This window comes from Gobius niger (genome assembly GCF_951799975.1).
Source record: "Gobius niger genome assembly, chromosome: 17".
Lineage (NCBI taxonomy): Eukaryota > Metazoa > Chordata > Actinopteri > Gobiiformes > Gobiidae > Gobius > Gobius niger.
Window position 1 is genome coordinate 28,813,152 of NC_136868.1, and position 20,806 is coordinate 28,833,957.

At 41.7% G+C, this 20,806-nt stretch overlaps 2 protein-coding genes across 2 annotated transcripts in view; one reads left to right on the forward strand and one right to left on the reverse strand.

Annotated features, from left to right (window-relative positions):
• LOC306977348 (E3 ubiquitin-protein ligase RNF14-like) overlaps positions 1-20,806 on the forward strand; it is a 324,872-nt gene that overhangs the window by 251,495 nt on the left and 52,571 nt on the right. The gene's annotated exons all lie outside the window — the stretch shown is intronic.
• Positions 1,462-19,130, reverse strand: LOC306977352 (mitochondrial adenyl nucleotide antiporter SLC25A24-like). The gene is made up of 10 exons (XM_079575655.1): positions 18,729-19,130; positions 14,265-14,391; positions 13,259-13,346; positions 8,752-8,863; positions 5,992-6,150; positions 5,418-5,570; positions 5,240-5,347; positions 3,529-3,696; positions 1,941-2,091; positions 1,462-1,842 (listed from the first exon to the last, which is right to left on the reverse strand). The coding sequence occupies exons 1-10, from the start codon at positions 18,906-18,908 to the stop codon at positions 1,661-1,663; spliced, it is 1,428 nt and encodes a 475-aa protein (XP_079431781.1). The 5' UTR covers positions 18,909-19,130; the 3' UTR covers positions 1,462-1,660.

Genomic DNA, 20,806 nt, shown 5'->3' on the forward strand with positions numbered 1-20,806 from the left:
CATAGAGGGAATAAATTCAAATCCTACATACCCCACCTTTAAGTGCAAGTGGCGTTATTAAAAGGATTCATGTGGAATAAGAAGAAGTAATAGAGGCCAGTGGTAGAGTGTAAAAATGTTCCCCCAGAAAGTCTTTATTATTCCAAGTAAACATTCTCTAATAAACCAAACGTCGGCAAATAAAAGGCATCAACTGTAGGGACATAAACATTTCACAAGGCACAATAACATGGTCCGATCCCAGAAAACTCACACACAACAGCATTTAGATGTAATACAGTATTGCACGTTCTCCTCAAGCTAAAAAAAATGGCTTTTAAATCTCAAGAAATGTCATATTAACCTTACCCACCCAGTTGTTAATTGCTTTGGTTGAAAAGTGTCGAAAAAGTGCTCAACTTTGGCAGTAAAAGGTATACGAATGCAAAAATAAAAGAAGTGAATACCCCATGATGATTGGACGGATCCATAGTCAGTGTGTTGCCTCCATTTGACACACTTAAGCCACGCTGCGAAACATTTCCGCCATAAAAGTAAAATTATATAGCTTGTATTTCATTACTGGTGTCTTTTCTAGGTGAGAAATACCTATGGGGATTTTGCTGCTTTTCTTTGAAAGGAGGAAGAAATTGGGTTTCAAAACACAAAAATAAAAAGGAGAAACGGCGTTCAATCCCAATGTACGCGGACAGTTAGCAAACCGGCTACTTCGGGAAGAGTGACCAGATTTTCTACATTAAAAACTGGGACACAATGGGAATTTATTCTGGGAGATAAAAAAGTGTCATTTTCCCCAGGTAGCGCAGTAAAATTGTTAGTAAAAGTCAATTAAATGCACCATAAACTTGAGCCTGTTAGGTTTCCTATAGCTGTTAGCATTAGCCATCAAACAATAATAAATGCACAGATCTTTTGAAATTTGACCAAAAACAAGAAGTAGCAAATAAAAGTAGCCTCTGAGCTAAATGCTAACTCATGTTTTGTTCTGTTTCTGCTTTGTGTGGGGTCAGATACACAACCGGGGGCCACTAAACCTCCCGCTTTAACATGTCAATGATAATTAAACCACATAAATGCTCTATATGCCGTGAAACAGACATGTCATACCTCACCATACTTTAATACAGGGCCTGGCTTCACCATTCATTTAAATGGGGATCGAAGTGAACAGAAGCACGCATGTATAGGAACAGACAGGCATTTCTAGGATACATGGCATGCATTTTAGTCATGCTAGGGCAGCTCTTGTGACACAGCAACATATAATCTGGAATGTTCCGCAGCGAGGCTTTACGTAAAATTAGGTCTTGATCTCATTTTAGAATTAGGAGGTCACAGAAACCCAAACAAAAAAGGAAATAATTATAAAATTGCGTGGTGCCAACCATAGGCAACTGCAACACAGTTTGAGTTTGATATATTCATATTTGGCACCTCCCGCCTCTACCTCCGCTCTTTGAAAAGCGACGATAGCATAAGAAGTGGCACACTGACATCTAGACCTGTTCGACCATACTTACTCATGCATGCATTTTCAATTTTTAAAGCTGCTCTTTGTAAACAAGACCTCAACCTTCCAAATGTATGGACTTAAAAATCCACCGTGGCTCTCTTGCAAACGGGTACTGGGCTGAACATGATGCGGCTCCTGAGTGGTTTGTTACTTCTGTAAGCCGAGGCCCGAGCGCATGTATTCGTAAACCACGTAGCTGATGCTCACAGCCGGGATAACCTTCATGAAGTTTGGCAAAATCCCCCGATAGAGTCCAAAGAATCCCTCCTTTTCCACAATCTTCTTCACCATCTGGCCCATGGGCAGCTGCTCCGAGCCCTCTATAGAAGCTGCACAACAGGAAATGCATGTTACACGAGCGGCTTCACAGAGAACTCGTGGCGCCCTGTGCTGAATGACATGGCAGACTCGTAGTTGTTTTGTTTACCTTGCGCCTGCATCCGTGTGCGTATGAGGGCCAGGGGGTAGCTGGCGAGCTGCCCGCATGTACTGGAGAGGGTCCCACAGGCCAGCAGCACCAGAATGCCAGGGTTCGCTGTGTCTTTGGCGTAGCGAGACAACCAAAGATTTTTCAAGCTCTGTGAAAAACAAAGGACAAATTGAAGGATTGAGAATCAATCACTCAGTCATCACAAGTGAGCGCTTGTGTGGGTCCTACATGAATAAACCCGTTCCTGACTCATTCTTGTCAGGAATGAGGCAATCTGGTATAACTACAGAGAAAAGGGACTTACGATAAGACTCAAACTTATTTACAGGTGCATTATGCAACTTTTTGTGTGAACATTTTTTATATTTGTGCTTGTTTGACCTTGTAGTAGGCCGATGGCTCTATGAGTGGCCAGCATGGTGCCTTTACTTTCCATCATCATACTGATGGAGCCTCTCACCAGAAAACCTACAAAACAATTGATCCTGGAGGGTTGTAGAGACCACCGTGATGGAAAGTAAAGGCCCCATGCTGACCACTCATACAGCCGCTGGGTCACTACAAGGTCAAATATGCACAAATATTAACTTTTTTTTTCACATAAAAAGTTGCATAATGTGCCTTTAATCTCTTATCCTCCACCTTAACCGGGTGCATTTTCTTTAGTTTGGCATTATCCAGATCTAAAAGAATCTGGAAAAACACGTCAAAATAACAACGAAAACAAGGATGAAAACGCAACAAAAAAAGCGTCAAAAAAGCGACAAAAAAGTGACAAAAAAAGCTGCAAAAGAGCAACAAAAATGTGCCTGAAAAGCGGCAATAACACAATAAAAAACATGACTAAAGAGTGATGAAAAAGCAACATAAAAGCCACGAAAAAGTACTGAAAATGTGACAGAAAAAACATGACGCAAATGGAACAAAAAAGTGACAAGGAATGTGACAAAAATGTGACAGAAAAGGAACAAAAACGCAGTGACAACGCAACAAAACAGTTACGATCAGTTTTGCAGGTCTTAGCTTTCAAATGAGGCGTTACACTGGCCAAGCGCTCCAGTCGAGAACCTTTTAGACGCGGGTAAAGCCGGTACTGGAGAAAATACGCTCGAGTAAAGTGGGGGGTAAAGAGGTTAAGCGCTGTCAAAAAGACTCAGAAAAGAGAAGTCCATTCAACTTTGTTGCAACTAAAAATGAACTCAGGTGCTGAAAAGTTACGGGAGTCCGATCTGCTCTTAAAACTCTAGAGTCAGCTGTAAGTGGCACGACAGGAAATAGGAGAGAGAAAATGATGGAAATATAGGAGCCAGAACATTAAGTTGGCAAGATCATCTGTTCATGGCCACATGGATCCGGGCGGTCCAGCTTCCCCACAGCAGCGGGGACTGTGTGTGCTGATCAGACAGTCCAGCCATCAGGGACAAAACTGGGAAGTCTCCATAGGTGCTGACCTCTGTTGTTCCTATTGCTTTGAATGTAATGCTAACTATTGTTTTAAAGGTTTGAGATTAAAGCTCACGGACAACACTCACTGAACAGAACTGAACTGCTTGAGCAATGATTGATGAGAGTCTGCAAAGCTGACCTCATAGACGGCCAGGTCGATGCCGGCGTAGGGAATAATGCCGAGGATGTTGGGGATGTAGCCTTTGTAGAAGGCCTTGACTCCTTCTTTCTTCAGGATCCTCTTGGCACAATCGAACATCCCAGAGTACTGCCCGGTCTTCCTCAACGTCAGACGGGTTTTCATCACCTGGGAATGAGAGAACAAAACACACTGGTCAGCCTTTTCTGTTTCCAGATCGGATTATTATTCATGCTTTAGTAATGTATACAAGCGTCTGTTTTTCTGGTTTAGACATAGTTTACACAAACTTTAATCCAATTTACTTTTTGTCATTTTTAGACCCACTTTAGTCGTGATTTTCTCTCAATCTAAGCCTGGTGGTACTAGGAAGGTCAAATATTTCATAAAGTGGCACTCAGAGGTACTTGAACCACTAAACAAGCCTATATTACAGAAAGTTAAAGCCACATTCTGGGTCGTCGTAACATCCCATGAGAAATGAAACCGTCGTAAAGCTCAAAACGGAAACAAACATGCTCCTAATGATTAATAACAGTATGATTTTAGTTTTTTATAAAAGACGCAAAGTAGCAACATCTCCATGGAAACGAGCTGGGCGTGTCCCGCTCCCAATGAAGTTATGAGTGAGGTTAGAGGAGAGGCGAGCCATTCTCAGGTGTTTTGAGGTCTTTTTTACCAATAAAAACACCAAAAATAGAATGTTTTTCCTTTTTGCATATTCATTGGGTGTAATGTTACACAGCATGGCTTTAAATATAGATAAGGTAATCTATTTCAGGGGTTTCCAAACTTTTCAGGCCGAGACCCCCAAAACCAATCAAGCAGCAACGGGGTTTTGATGTTGTATTTTGAAATTTGGCTTAATTCAAATGAAATATGCTGTTTCCAAGAGAAATTACATCAATTTCAATGTCAGTAATGTAAAAAATATTGTCTCAATATCATCTAGCGACCCCCACTCTAGAGTCCCGTGACCCCCCACCTGCTCCTGCAGGTGCAGACTGTCGTTGTGTCCTTGGGCAAGACACTTCACCCAATGCCTTTGTGTGAGTGGTTGGTGATGATCAGAGGGACCTTTGGTGCAGATGTGAGCAGCCTCGCTTCTGTCAGTCTGCCCCAGGGGAAACTGTGGCTACAAATGTAGCTTGCCACCATCAGCATGGAGTGAATGAACCCCCCTCCCTTTCATGTGTGAAGCGCTTTGGGTGTGACTTGTGTCATATGAAAAGCGCTATACAAATAATATTCCCTTCCCTGTCCCAGGGTGTCCTGACCCCCACTTTGGGAACCACTAATAAATAATAATAATAAAATCATTTCACGAGGTGCACACTAGTGATGGTTGGGGTTTTTTCAACCCACATTTGGAGCAGGTTCTATCCCGACCTGACCCGACTTGCCCTGCAACCGTTAAAAATGACGCATTATAAATCTGATTGACTGCCGTGTTTTATCCCCTCGCGCATCTCCACTTTAGAGCTCCTTCAGACTCCAAAATGTCCAGTCTTTGACATAACTATACTTTCATAACTATACTTTCATAACTATACTTTTTTTACATCAAATTCCTAGCCTGATTATTGAGCTTCGAACAGCGGAAAAACAAGGCGGAATAAATATTCATATTAGGCTACAGTTGCATAATCTACAACAAAAGTTTGAAATGAATATCTGTATATTATTATTTTTCCCTAAAGAAAAGCATTACCTCCATGGGATAGATAGCGGTCTGTGCTGTCGCTCCAGCCAAAGACCCGGCCATGAAGCGCTCGTGGGTTTTGACTTTGCCTGGTTCACTGGCCAGCAGCTTCTTGTACTGAACAAAAAGAGAATAAAAAACGAATGGTATTAAATGTGCAGCAGTTGTGTTGGGAGTACTGCTTTACCTTTTCATATGCCATGAATTTGATGGCCGTCTCCGGTGCGATCTTGAGGACGTTGATCCCGTTCCCTCTCCACAGTGACGTCACTCCTCCTTCCTTTAGCATCTGCTTGAAGCCCCCCACCAGGCTGATCTTATTGCTCTTAGACGCGTGGACCTGTCAGTGGACGATACACTGAAAATTGATATTGAAGAATAGTCTCTCCTTTGGTACAGACTGAAGGGGATCCTCAGGTAAAAGTAAAGATTTAGATTTGTCTCAGTGATACTAAGCCAAATATTTCATAAGGTCATACTTGGTGAGAAACCTTTGGTAAACAACTGAACAAGAACGGCTTTACTGCACATAAGCGCGGTTTATTTTGAATGAGTGAATGAGATTGAGTTTTATCAATGGAAAAGCTATTTTGTTTGTGCCATTATGGAAAGATTTGAGAAAATGAATAGACGAGTGCAGATCTTTTGTGCCTTTCCTGTAAAGTTGTCAGAATATCATTGACACCTTTCAAAGCATCTGCCATGGTTGAATAAATCAATAATGAATATCTAGTATAAATACACCTAAAGGTAGTTCTGACCTGCATGAAGACCTTCATCCTGTCCAGGGGGGCAGTCCCAGTCCTGGACACAGCTCCGGCCATGGCTCCTGCAGACAGCTGCTTCCACCACATCCCTGTGGTCTTCTCCTCCTCTGTGAACTCATCTGGGATGGTCAGACTGTCCCCAATGTCCAGCGCCTACACAGAACCAAGATTCATAATTAAACTTTTTACCTGACCATGTCCTGAGACAGTGAGGCCATTGTTGCCATTAATTATTCAACATCTGCGATAATACGGCTTTGTTAAAAACAATCTTAACGCTGATGAGGCTGACGGCTCTGTGCACGGGACGGGCCTGTGGGGCGACGTCTGATTCCGGCCAACACTTTTAACATACTTTTTAAAAGTCATAATAAGATGCTGACTGTTTTCAGTCAAATTCATTCAGATTGTGGCGATATTTCAACATCAGTTAGCATCATATGAACGTTAGCCACCAACCTGTAAGAACACACAAGTCTCCTCCGGGGCAGTATCTACATCGTCCATTCAGTTTTTCACATGCTGGAACTGATTATCGGCCATGTAACGTTATATTCATTTATTTAGATGAGACACAGCTTAACTCCCCATGGAAACAATTTAAATTAAAACAGGAAACAGTTAGCCTCATGTTGCTATGCAACACTCCATGCACAGAGCCTGTTGTGTGATGTTGTGCAGCTCGATGATGATGAGACCAACTCTTCTCTCATCTCGTCTGGTGGATGCAAACAACTGGATAAGAGTAGAAAGGACTTGAGTAATTTGAAATGCACAGTCACATGAAGTGTTGGACCAGGCGTTTCTAACATTTAGCCTAAATAACAGGACATGTAAAACGCTCCAGTCTGAACCTACCATATCCACCTCCACCTCATACAGTGGCCCGTCCTCCTCAAAGTCCAGGAACAGCCATGTGCATGTGGTGTGAGCCCTCTGCCTCTGAGGCTCAGGGTGCAGCAGGACCACGGCCATCTTCACCTCTGTTACTCTGCTCTGCGCTCAGGCTTTACAGACACTACTCAAAGACCTCACACAATCCTCATCAAGTCGGCCATAACGTGGCAAACAGGATTAGCCCAAAAGTTCAATAAACATGGGTGGTAAAATCTCAAAATCTCTGCCATAGATTCTCCAGGTGAGCGTGACTTTCCAGGACGATGTACCCTCCGCTGTGTGATGGCCCAGTCCTGCTCCCGAAGCACTTCCCCGGGATAATCCCATCAAAGGAGCTTCTTAAATTAGCTTCTCTGTGCCGAGTTTACACCGAACGTCAGGGATTAGTCATTGACCGGACAGGTGGAACTGGTCACGACAATGACTTTCACACAGAAAAATGTCAAATTATTTTTTTTTTTAAATTCCCGGGTGATATTGCTAAATGTATAAAGGTTTTACTGCTACTATATTACATTACATTTTTAACTGGATTTTTTTTGGTTGTTTTGTGTGTAGGGGAGATGTGGCATTGTATTTGAATACCACATCTTTTTTTTCTAGTTCTGTAATTACAGTTAAAAAATAACAAGAAACTATATTATTAAGTTGAAATTTCAGAATGAAATGCGAGTGACTATTTCAGGCACAGAACAGCTGGCTGTCATGTTGCCAAACTCTGCAGGCAAATCCAGCGACAGCGCATCACTCTCATTCACAACTTTCCCCGTTTAGTTCAGGTCGAAAGAGTCGCTAATTTAGGATCTACGGTGTCACAGTAGAGCAGTGACGTGCATTGAGGTTTACAGATGACGAGGCACTATCATAATAAGACACAGCAGGGAATAATCAACGTGCACTCTCTGGTATCCGTGTATATTTACATCGCTATCAAATAAGACTGTTGAGCTGAGTTGGGGGCAAAGCTCCAGATTTACCGGTCGCTTTATGGTCATGGGATTTGGGTAATGACCAAAAGAACAAGATCGCAGATGCAAGCGGCTGAAATGGGTTTCCTTCACAGGATGGCTGGACACACTCTTAGAGGAGCTCAGAGTAGAGCCACTGGTCTATCATGTTGAGAGGAGCCAGCTGAAGTGGCTCTCTGTTTCAGATGCCTTCTGGTCGTCTCCCTGAGGTGGTGTTCCGGGCATGTCCTATCGGGAGGAGGCCCGGGGAAGACCCAGGAACCGCATGAGGGATGATGGGCCCAATCTGGTTTTTCTAAACGCAGCTCATAGACTAGATTTGCACAGACGGGTGGCGCTATGTGGAATCTTCAGCTTTAGACCTTGAGCAGTGGGCTGGACAGACAGCAGTGATCCCCGCGCTGTGCCTCACTCTGCAGCTGTGTGTGCTGTGAGACAGGTGTGCGTGGGAAAGACACGCGCTGTTAAATATTCACAACTTGCTCATTCTACTCAGAAAGCTGCAGAGGGTTAGCGACAGCTAAAAAGAGAAACGTAACAACGAGCAGGTGTCGACCCGCTGGACACAAGCCGAGCGCAACAACCAGGAGCCAACCAGGAGCCTGGAGCAACGTTGTTGTTGTGCCAAGTGAAAGACTGGGCCGTGTATCTCCGAGCTGGCCTGGTGTCACCTCTAGGTCCCCCAGAACAGCTGGAGGAAGTGTGCCTGGATAGGGAAGTCTGGGCATCTCTGCTCAGACCGCTGCCCCCGTGACCCGGCCCGGATAAAGCCGAAGAAAATGGATGGATTGAATCAACGATGAAACTGGCTGTCATTGCCTCCTTCTGCCCAAAGATTTGGCTCACAGCAGCTTTCTACAGGTTGACTCAGGCTGGTAGCGTTTCTTACCGTGCTGTGCTTCCAGTAGCGGATGATCTCCTGCAGGTTGGTGGCGGGATTAAACAGGAAGTGCTCCCTCCACTCGCTCCAGTCCACCGTCATGGTGCCGTCCACATCGATGCTAGAGAAATAGAGAGTAATGATGAATGAAAACTGACCCCAAATTTATGAAGTAAGAATTGTAGGACTCAATGACAGATACTGTGATTATAAATACTAAAATATCAGAATTTGTCTTTTTATGTGGTACATCTATTAGAGTTTATATAATGAAACTGGTATTAAGAAGGTTACTATTAAGGAAAAAAATGAATTGTGAATTTAAATCTGCTTTAGGGATCTGTCAGTAGCATTCTTCTGCTGTTTCTACTAAGTAATTTGACTGTAATCATATTTTTTCCCCAAACTATTGTACTATTACTGTACTATGATTTGTAAGGAAGGGAAATGAGCATCAAATGATAAAGCCATAGAGCAGGGACAGGCAGTTTTTCCAAGTCAAATGACGAGGGGCCGAGCTGCAGCCCTAGTCCAAACTTATGAATTGCTATGCACAGAAAGTAGGACTTTTATCCTAACAAATCCAAAAAAGGTGTTTGTGTGTTCTTCAAGTTGTTTTTGGGGTGTATTTTCAATCAATCATTCAATCAGTATTTATCTATAAAGCCCTTTACAACACTCAAGGTGACCAAAGTGCTTTACAGTAAAAACAGAATACAAATTTTAACAGGTTATGTGACTGTTTTGCATCATTATTTCTTAAAATCATCCAAGGGATCAGAGGGGGCCTGATGTTGCAGTGAAGGCATTGTAACTATGGATGGACAAGTGGCAGGAGGGAGACACCTGCAGGTGAACTTTCATCAACACATCCAAAGGTTAAAACACACAAAATTCTACATCCAAAATTAGACATGAAAAACGTCAGTATTGTTAGGATCTGGTTCTTTAGTATCACACGAGAACAGTTATTTGGATATAGCCAAAGCAGACACTGGAGATAGAAGTTGTCTCAAAGATAAGGCTTTTATTGCCATTGTTCCTAGTTACAAAGCAGGAGAACCAGCTGGTGACTTCAGAGAAAGAGAAGAAGTGAAGTCCAGACCTCCGTTGACAGTCTCCTTTTATTCTAGTCTTGCACTCTTCTACGCAGAGAGGGTGACTGCCTATCAGTGAGTCAGTTGTTTGTGTCTATGTGTTTGTATATTATCTGTACTTCTCGTTATGTTCAGAATGATTATGGTGTGGACCATTGTCTATCAGCTAATCTCACTGACATGGTCGTTCTGTAGCGTGTGAGCAAAGCATGAGTCAGAGGTTTGTTCAGATTTTGTTATAATCCTTACAATATGTATATATTTGAGGTTGCAACTTTTTATTAAGTTTTTTTTTATATTGACCCACAGGCTGTATGGGGGGTCAGCATAGTGCCTTTACCTTCGATCACATTTTTTTTACGTTTTCTATTGCGAGGGTCTTTCAGCAGAGAAAACCTTCCAGAAACTCTAAAAACAATTCAACCTGGATCCACTGTTGAGGAAAGGCAAGGCGCCTCTACCTTGCAAAAAGGCAAGGCGCCTCTACTATGAGCTTTCATAGTCACTGAAAGCTCAAATACGCACAAATAAAAAAGGTTTGTCGTTGTTTACAGCTGCTTTATTAATTACTATTTAAAGGTCGCAATAGCAAACCTCAAAGGCCGCAATTATTTTAGTAATGCTGAAATTATTGTAATTTATCATTTCAGCAAAAAAGGGCTTTTGTTCGCTCATGCTGCACAGATGTACCTAAGAACATTCCTAGTAGTGAACCTGTGACTAACAATGGTGATTTATCTTGTGTAAAACTCATCAACCCAGATGTTGAGATGTCTACAAATATATTTTGAAACGCGTGTGACCCTCTGGTATTATCTCAAGCTGAACTTGCAATGCGTAGAGTTTAGAGCAAAAAAATCTCAGACTAGAAGAGAAAATACGACTTCGACATGTGAGGTCATTGTATTTGTCTCACCTGGTAGAAGATGCATCATGTGACGACACACAGCTTGGCTCAACTACTTCAAAACTATTGAATGATCGATATATCGCACTGTATTCTGTCTGTCTGCTTCATCTCAGTCCAAACAGGGCTTAAAAAGAGTGTGTGTGTGGTCTTGTTATCAGCCCGTCACACACTGGCCCCCACCCTGCTTTCTTTTTTTCTTTGTTTTTTTAGAGTAGAGGATGTGTAGGATTATGAAACCGTTCCTCTTAAGTTTTCAGCTAGTGGGTTGGTAATGCTGAACTGTTTCCAGTGGAGAGCAATCTGCGGCTTTCTGCGCCAGTGGATCCCGATGTCGTTTTTAAATGGGCTATACCAGGGGTCGGCAACCTTTAACACCGAAAGAGCCATTTGATCCGGTTTCCACGGAAAAGAAAACACTGGGAGCCGCAAATACTTTTTGACATCTAATGCTGGGTTTACACATAACGACGACAAGTCACGAATGCCACGAATCCACATTCGTGGCCGAGGATCACGAATGTGGGTGATACGGGGTAGAGGTTTCAGCCCCGCCACGAACTGTTGCGACCTGTTACTGCGTGTTACGATTAATGGCACGAATGATTACGCACGGTCACGAATATGCGTCCCGCACTGCTGCGCGCTGTTGCGTTCTGCTGCGCGCTGTTGCGAGTTATTGGGAATTGTCGCGTTCTGTCAAATCTGTCAAGAATTGGGCACATGTGGACAAGATCGCCTGCCGCGCACACCGGAGGCGGAGCAGAGAGATCTCGCTCCGCCATGCTCCCCTGACTCGTTGGGCTCTCGCCAAATCGGGTTAAACAAAAAGCAAATACACCAGCTCCGGCCTGTCCATATACTGAAGAATAGCAACAGTTTTTCAGTCTATGGGACAGTCACACCAGTTCAACCCCGCTCCTGTCAACGTGTAACACGGACAAACGCATCAACAAACGCACGCGCTTCATGTCAGATAAGTCAGTGCAACAGCCGCACAATTTGGGCTGACTTTACTCCACAGAATAAACATAAAAACACTACACTCACTGTGCACTCGATCTTCTGAGGATCCGTCGTAGAACTTGCTGCTCTTAAACCTCTTTATCCATGATTCTCACTCGTCTGGTCAGTCTCAGCTCCAGTTGGAAAAACTTTATAATCCACAAAAACAGGCCTGTCTTCACCTGCCCCGCGCCCATCGCCGCTTTCTTTACGTGTCTAAGGTTGTAAATAAGCCTTAACTTTTCCGTGGTGTAGCTGCTGGAACCACGCGCTGTTGTTTTGGTCAGTGGAGGCAGCGTGGGAGATGCATTCAGGGACCGCGGGAAAGTCGCTTCTTACTGTCCCTTTTTTCCCCACAAACGCGGGGAAAATCGGGACAAATATATAACAGTGGGGTTCTCCAGCGGGGGGGCAAAAGGGGTGACAGGGACTGGCTCCCAAACATCAGGAGGAACGACCGCAGGAGGAGGAAAAGGCGGCGTTTTGGCGGGTATACCGGCTTTCACGAGTATGACGTTTATTTTGAGCGACGAAAAACAATAAAATATATTTATTCTAACATGTCAAGAACACAATAATCTTCCAATTTAGAACTAAAATATTAAAGGACTAACACAAATAACACTTCAATAAAATATTTAGGGTTTTTTTTTTTTTTTTTTTTTTTTTTTTTTTCCAAGCCACTCAGAGCCGCAGTGTAAGGATGAAAGAGCCGCATGCGGCTCCGGAGCCGCGGGTTGCCGACCCCTGGGCTATACATATCAGTTTCAGCGTAAATTAATTCTATTTTTTTAAACTCTTTACATTTCTACTGACGATGTAGCATTGTGGATACTGACTTCTGACTAGGGATGTCACCATTTCAAATTTTTGAGTCACAATTATTGTGAGAGAAAACATTGCGATTTTCCGATTAGTCAAGATTGTCGAGAGAATGAAAGGGAATTGATATTTTTCTGTTTTTATTTTCAAGATGCTTTTTAACCTCTTATCCGTCACCTTACAGCCTATAGGCCAGAGCAACACCTCATTTGAAAGCTAAGACCTACAAACTCATCTGACGGATCTTTTTCCAGCCGTTGTTGTCGGTCTTGTCGTCACTTCTACGTGTTTTTTCATTGCGTTTTTGTCAAATTTTGGTGGCTCTTCTATTGCTTTTTTGTTGCGTTGACACTATTTCATCACTATTTACAACACTATTTTATTTGCCATGTTTTTGTCACTTTTTCCATTGCTTTTTTATGACACTTTTGCCGTTCTTTTGTTGCGTTTTAATCATTTTTTGCCACTTTTTCAGTGCTTTTTTGACTATTTTTTGTCACTTTTTCATCACTTTTTGTCATGTTTTTGCCTCTCTTTTGTTGCTTCTTCATCCTTGTTTCTGTCGCCATTTTCTAATTTGGGTAATGCCAAACTGGAGAAGATGTGCTCAGTTCAGGTGGGAGTTAAGAGGTTCACATGCAGTACACATACAGTACGACGATGGTGGATATCATTGTCCTCTTACCTCTGTAGGATCTTCTCTGCCTCCGCTTTGCTGATGTCCAAACCCAGATCCGCCAGCGACTGCTTCACCTCCATGATGTCTATTCGACCTGTGGGCAAAAACATACATTCAAACTGAAGTCACCAACGGCTTAGTCCTCTTCCGAAACAAAGCATCTCTCTCTTTTCTCTGATTTGACCTTTATTTAAACCAGGCCAGTGGCTCTGTGATGTCAGAGAGGACCCTATTGTGAGCGCCTGGAGGAAGACCAGACACGGAGAGAACACGCCACCTTTACCATACACAGAAAACCATTCACCGCCGGATCTTCTTGCTGTCAGCAAAAGCAAAGTCTACATTATACTGGACATTTAAGCTCCAGAGTGGGGCGGGGCTAATGACACATACAGTAAGGAGCTACACTTTCCCCATGTTGGTAACACGTGGCTGTAGGTTTGTCATGTGTCCTAAAGTGACAATTTAGGCTCAGAGAAGCGATGAGATCCACTGGAGCAACCGCAGAGCAAAAACGTGGCATTCTTATAAAGTTTACTGAAATCTTTTGTTATATTTTACAAGATGCAACATTGCATAAGCCCAAGTACAAGCTACAGTCGCTGTAGGAAAGTCTCCACTCCTGCCGTATCTGTTTGGAACATTCACACATGCTCAGTGCGTCAGCAGTGGGAGAAAGCAGGATGTTGGAGATATTTGATGTTCACCAAAATGGTATTTTAGATGATAAGCAAAATAAATGACAAGAAGTCAAGCATAAAAATGATATAAAAACCCAGCAGTGAAATCTTTCAATAAAGTGGATCTAAAGTCATATTTAAACCATCAAAAGATATTGCTTAGATATTATTATCAACAAAGTAAAGCCCCTATGAGACTACACAAAGAATCCCGACTAGTACCGTTTGGTGTGGTGGGAATGTCGTTCCACTGTGATGTGTAAAAATACTACAAACTACTGTTAGAAGCTATTAAGCCTCTATTGCAGTATATCACGGTCATAACTTCATACCGTCCTTGTTTTTGTCCAGACTCTTGAAGGTGAGCCGCAGTTTCTTCTCATGTTCTTTGAGGTATTTGGAAAACTCCTCAAAGTCCAGGCCGTCGTCTTTGTCCTGGTCTCCAGACGACACAATTTTCTACGAGGAAGAAACAACATTTTCAGGAAATTATTTCTTATTTATAACATGAAAACATTGCATGTTTAAGAAAGAGGCTGTTTTTTGTATTAACTTAAATAGTGCAATGTAAAAAGAATGGGTCTTCAGTCAATGAGAAATAATATTATAATAGATTAACACAATCATGATACAAGGTCTAATCATTTGCCGAAATGTTTTTCTCGCTTTCGTTGCTTTTACATAGAACAAATCAATCACTCCAGCTGAAAACTAAGAAACTGCCACAAATGCAGGACCAGATAAAGTGATTTACAATTTCAGTGAATCAGCTGTCCTTCACAGATGTACTAAAGTACTGTTCAGCTCAAAATCACATTCTCACCGACAAGCACCAAACTTTCCAGGCACTTTCATTATTTCTTCTAAAGGATTTAGTGATGGACTAAACTGTTCATTCCAAATAACAAGGCAAACTTTGAATGTTTACTTTTTTTTTTACTACAATATAAACTAGTTCATACACAGTAAGCTATCCATTTAAAACAATGACAGTAACTATTAACTAGTATTGCATGTTGACTAAATTAAACAAGAATGTTAAGCCTGGTTCTTTGGCCTTTTTAGATTTTGCCCCTCAAAACGGATGCAATTTTGGTCATTTTCAAGCATTAAGCACCTTACTTTCAGGTGAAAATATAAAATATGAACTTGCAAATTTATGCCAGTCATCTACAGAAAAATTGCTATGACCTGTGGGGTTCCCCAGGGGTCAATCCTGGGACGCCTCTTATTCGATACGTGCTTCCATTGGGACAGCAATAATGTGCCCTGCCTGCCTATGCAGATGACACTCAGATATGTGTCACTTAAGGAAGTTGAACATGAGCCTGTAAATTCACAGTGTGCGGATGCAAAACATCGTTCTCCTGCTAAACTTAAATCATGGTCTCTGGCCCACAGATGCGTTTCAGTTTTTCTCAGCTATAATCTGGAAAATACTTCCAGATGATGTAAAACAGGCCTCTACTCTGACAATGTTCAAATCCAGGTTGAAAACAGTTCATTTTAGCTGTGCATGTGACAACTGAAAGTCTGTTCTTTGTATTCTTTGCTTTTAATGTAATAAAATGATTATTATATTAATGTTTTATGGATGGATATTATCTTCCTTCTTGTGGTTTTATGTAACTGTGCCGCTCCTTGTGTATGATTTGTGCTCTACCAATACACTTGCCTTGCTAAATGGATATTTCTCTATTTACTTTTCCCCCGTCCATCTGCATCTCACCGTGACTTTGAATTATGTTCCAATGAACAATTTATTTTTCCAAATCTGGAACAATAAACGTACAGAAATACCCAAGATGAGAAGGACAAACTTGAGAACAGCTGTAGTGGTGGAATTTCAGAGGACAAGGTTTACTTCTCCAGCTTGATATCGGACAGTAGTTATAATCAAATGAGCCACTTTATGACGAGTATGTGAGAGTTTATCGCATGACTGCAGCGCTCCTGTCAAAGCCACAATAGTAAATGTGGTGTAATCTGTTATCAGACACCAGGAATGAGGACACTGTTTGGAGAGCCTAGGTGGGACCTTCCTTCTATGGTCACAGCACTGACCCATCCCAGCTTGAACTTTGAGACAGGTTTAGTGAAGTCTTTTTAGTGATCGTGACAGATCGACAGTGTAGCTCCCTGAAAGTTGTAAAACATACTTATAATCTCATCCTTGTGTTACACATACATTGAGAAACCAAAAGTAACTATTTAAAATGTATTTGCGCCATATTTCATTGTCTGTAAACAAGAAAAGTCTGGTAAGGTGCCTTTAAGTAGAACTTCATTACACCAATTATAAGTCTTTCCAATCCATAGGTTTCAAAAGCTTTATAGTATAGTAGTAGTAGTAGTAGTAGTAGTAGTAGTAGTAGTTTATTCGGTCACTTCATTCCTTTAAACGTTTTACAAACATTTCCAATTCTTTGTGTACAACACGACCGAAAGGGTTTAGGCTGAAGTGAAAACTTATTACGCCTAACCCAGTTTACAGACTTCCACCAGAGAAAAAACAAAACACAAACATTAATAACGAACAATATCAAGTGTCAAACAGAAGAGAAATAAGCATGTATCTGGAGTTAGTAACATAAATATTCCAACAATATTCCAACAAATATGTTACATAGATTTGTTTTATGTTAATTTAGTTGAAACTAAATCATGTCATCGTTATTATTTTTCATTTATTGATTTATTCAATTTTATTTTTTTCTTACTTCATTCATCCTAAGCTTATATATTCTTGAATTTTAGTAGCTTTAAACAACTTTTTGAAAGCTTTGACTGTTTGGGACTGTTTTAACTGATCTTCCTGGATAGAAAAAAGTATTCGGATTCCCATGACTAAGATTTGTTTCGTATGCTGGGGAACAGGGCTGCACAATATTTCGCACATTAGGTGGTAAGTGGTCTCAACTTATAAAGCGCTTTTCCACCTACATTAGGCACTCAAAGCGCTTTACAGCAAAGATCCACTCACCCATTCATACACCAGTGTACGCAGACACTGGGGGCAATGTGGGTGAAGTGTCTTGCCCAAGGACACAACGACAATGTGCACTTTCAGGAGGTGGGATTCGAACCCCTGATCATGAGACGACCCGCTCTACCATCTGCGCCACTGTCGCCCTAGGTGGCCAATATCCGTATTGCTAGAAGCCACCATCAGAATGAGGTATAGCCGACACATTTTTTTAAGATCACATGGACACTTAAATCACCATATTCAAGTTTGTTTATAAAGTTTAATGGAAAGGACTGCATTCGAAAAGTTTAGTAAAATATATTGCATATATATCGCAATTTGTCAAAATGTTTTCTCATATTGCGCAGCTCCGACATTCACTGACATTTTTGCATGATTCCTTTAACACAAAGCAGCATTTTTTTTTTGCTTCTTTTACTTTCACTTTCAGGCCTCTGTGCTCTTCTTCTGCCTATTGGATTCCAATGGCCTTGTTTTGCAACAAATGCCCCAGTAATTAAAGTTAATGAAGTGAAGCCATGTACTTGTATCAAGACAACAATGGCACATAGCACCAAAGGGAGAGGCTTCCCTGAGGGCATCCCAGAGAGCTGGCTTTGAAGCAATGGCTTTTTAAAGGATCCAACATGAGCTTATACTTCCTAGATTATTGTTTCAATTAACACATTTACAAATATATTGAGGAAAGTAAGATAGGCTTGTGTTGGGAATGTTACATAAGTCTCAAAGTTGATGCTTAACTTCTTAACCCCCACCTGAACCAAGCACTTTTTTTCCAGTCTGGCTTTGCCCAAATCTAAAAGGTTCTTGAAAAAAGGGGTCATAATAGCATGAAAAAAATGGACGAAAACAAGGATGATAATGTAACAATGCAACGATGAAAATGTGAGGGAAAAAAGATGAAAAAGTGACAAAAATTTGACTATAAGAGTAACAAAAACCCCACAAAAGAGCAACAGAGAAGTGACAAAAAAGTGATGAAAAAGACACAAGAGTAACAGAAAATTGACAAAATTGCACGACAAAAATGGCCAGGGTTGAGAGGTTAAACACAATATTCTTATATACCATTCCATAAAGTTCCAGTAGACAGAAGAAAAAGCCTATTCTACATTTTGAGCAAAAAATTGTGGAAAATGGACAGAAATTTTCAGCAAAAGCTGGAAGTGAAGGTGTACAGCTGTAATTATAGGTAATAGATGTTTAGTAGTGGGTATAATAGTATAATAGTATAATAGTATAATAGCATAACCAGACCTGTGACTATGACTGTACTAGAAAGTATAGTGTGGTAGTAGACAAAGTGGAGTATTGTAGTAGTAGTAGTGGAGTATGTTATATATACAGTATGCAACTAATTTACTCTACTATTTTTCTTTCTCAGAACAAATAACAAATCATAGCTTAAGTTAAATATAAATTTGTACATATTGAAGAAGTTGAGTTGTTTCATTTTGAGCCTTTCCCACTTCAAATGTCTGCCATGAAGAAGTGTTTGATTTTCTCTGCTGTGTGAAAGGAAAATATAGGTCAACCCTCATTTCCTGCAACTACAGGCGCCAGTTTTGCAGCAATGCTATTCCAAAACATCATCACGTACATGCATCTATGCAAACAAGGTGAATGAGCTAGTGTGCAACAATCCAGCCTGCTATGCCAAATCGACAGGCCTTTACAAGGTTTTAAAAAAGCAATAAACAACATTCCAAAGTAGGAACCAGTGCAAGTTAATGCAACACTTCTACCTCGACTAAACATTCCCCATATCTATCACTTTCCCACCACTTTTGCATGCCCCCCTTCTTACCTGTGCTGCCCCCTTCCCCGTCTTGAATCCCATCGCAGCCAGGCCTTCCCTGAGCTCGGACACATCCACCCTCCCATCCTTGTTCGCGTCCAGTTTGGCGAAGAGCTCCTCGTACGTTTGGGACGCATCCTTGGCGCAGTGGCACTCCGTGAAAAACAGCTTCCTCACCGTTTGGTACATGTTTGAATAAGCCCAAAGTGCGGAAAAAACAAAACTGCACTGGGGGTGGGAAGGAAAAAGAACGCAAGCACGCAAGATCCAAGATGCGTAATTGTGGTTTCGAGAAGAAGAAGAAGAAGAAGAAAAGCGATGTTGTTTTAAAGTCTTTTCCGCGGTGCAGCTGCAAAGACACGCGGCACCAAAGGCTTCATGAGTTGAGAAAGTCAAAAAAAATGTCCTTTTGCAAACCAAGTAGAGAAGTGGCAAGCGTGAATGCGGATGAGGAGGAGGGAGGAGACTGTCAGAATCGGTTCGCTTTAGGACACTGCCTCCGCCCCTTCCACTCCACTACAGCGACACACCCTTCACAAGATCAACACTGAGAGCAACTTCGTGCTATAAAGGTCCAATAAGACGTGCCTAACCTCGTGTTTCTGTGCCATGTTTGAAACGAAAAGCTAGAAGTCTGATGTCGCGCGCTTTTACGCACGGCGCTCCTATTTCATATTTGCGCACAGAGAAAGGAAGTGCCAGCCCCTTCTGACTGTGGGGCACTGGCTTTAGTTTGTGGTCAGCTATGTTTGATGAGTCATAGTCACAGGAATCTGCTCACAGCAGCTGCCCGAGACGGAATGCAAATGTTTTAACCCGAGGTTCTCTCTTTTGGAGCATCCAAAGTGTTATGAACATTATTAGTGGTTCTTTTGATCAAGTCTTCAAAGTTCCATCTTTTAAAGTGGACTGTGAAGCGACCCTGATCTCTGGTGGTGTCAAGAAAAGTGTGAGGGTTCAATTCCAAATATAAGATTATTCTGAATCCTCAAGGGGGAATATACGTGTGTGAGCAGTGTAGATTTAGATCACCATTACCACACTGGCTGTAGATGAGCACTTCTGCCGCCAGAGGGAGCCACACTCACATGAACGAGACAGGGTTTGAACGACGCCCCTTATTTGTAGTTCTTTAAATTCTCATCAACATCTATCTTACAATTGGCTGCCAAAGAGTTAAAATATTGTTGTAGCCTGATCAGAAATACTCTATATAACCACTCTATACGGAAAGTCTGACGCTGCCGCAGTTTGTTTCCTTCAACAATGAAAGCCTGTTCAAATGATATTCACCTCCTGTCAACTTCTCATGTATCCCAAGAAGGGGAGACCCGGGCCCTACAGCAGAGGTGGGCAAACCACGGCCCGCGGGCCACATCTGGTCCCCAAGGAATTTTGTCCGGTCCTTGACTCTTTTCCCACAATTTACAGAATTGTTTTGCCATTTTCCATTTTCCAAATTGCAAAGCGGTGTATCAGACGCTCATGTATATTTTTAACAGACAGTAATCTTGATATCTGCCTTTTTTCTTATTTTTTTTACACATTTTATTTATTCAATTTTTCATCTAAATGATACAGAACACGAATACCACAAGTGCCATATTGCTAATATTTCTTAACAACAGTTCATATGCTACTATGTCAAATAGTCAGTGTAAAAGCAAACGTTCTTCAGTCCTTTGAGTGTGCAGGTGGAGTCTTCTTCTGTTTGATATGTTCGATAAAGTATCCCCAGATTATTGCATATTTATCATGCTGCCAAACAAATGATACTGAATCTCCTCGAGGTAAACAGGACATTGATATCTGCCCTTTTGTAAACTTCACAATCACTTTACATCATTTTGTCTTGTGTTTTAAAAACGTACAATTACCATCAAGCAAGTTCCAGATATAATTTGGTGCTTCAGGGAACTCATGTAGCCCCTTGTAGAAATCAATTGCCCGCCCCTGCCTTAGGGTCTCTTTATGACCATCATGATTCTGAGACCACAGTGCACCTTCGGTCTATATTTCTGCAGGGGAGACATTGCAGGCACAACTTTTATTTGACATTTTCAGATATTGGGCAGGTTTGCTTTTCT

Bases quoted from the DNA above. Each gene is read 5' to 3' on its own strand.
- LOC306977352 (XM_079575655.1), bottom strand. From the start codon at position 18,908: ATGTACCAAACGGTGAGGAAGCTGTTTTTCACGGAGTGCCACTGCGCC. The intron at 8,864-13,258 runs GTAAGAGGACAA...CTATTTCTCTAG, and splicing joins GCAGAGAAGATCCTACAGAG to CATCGATGTGGACGGCACCA. The intron at 5,571-5,991 runs GTCAGAACTACC...GTCCACTGACAG, and splicing joins GGATGAAGGTCTTCATGCAG to GTCCACGCGTCTAAGAGCAA.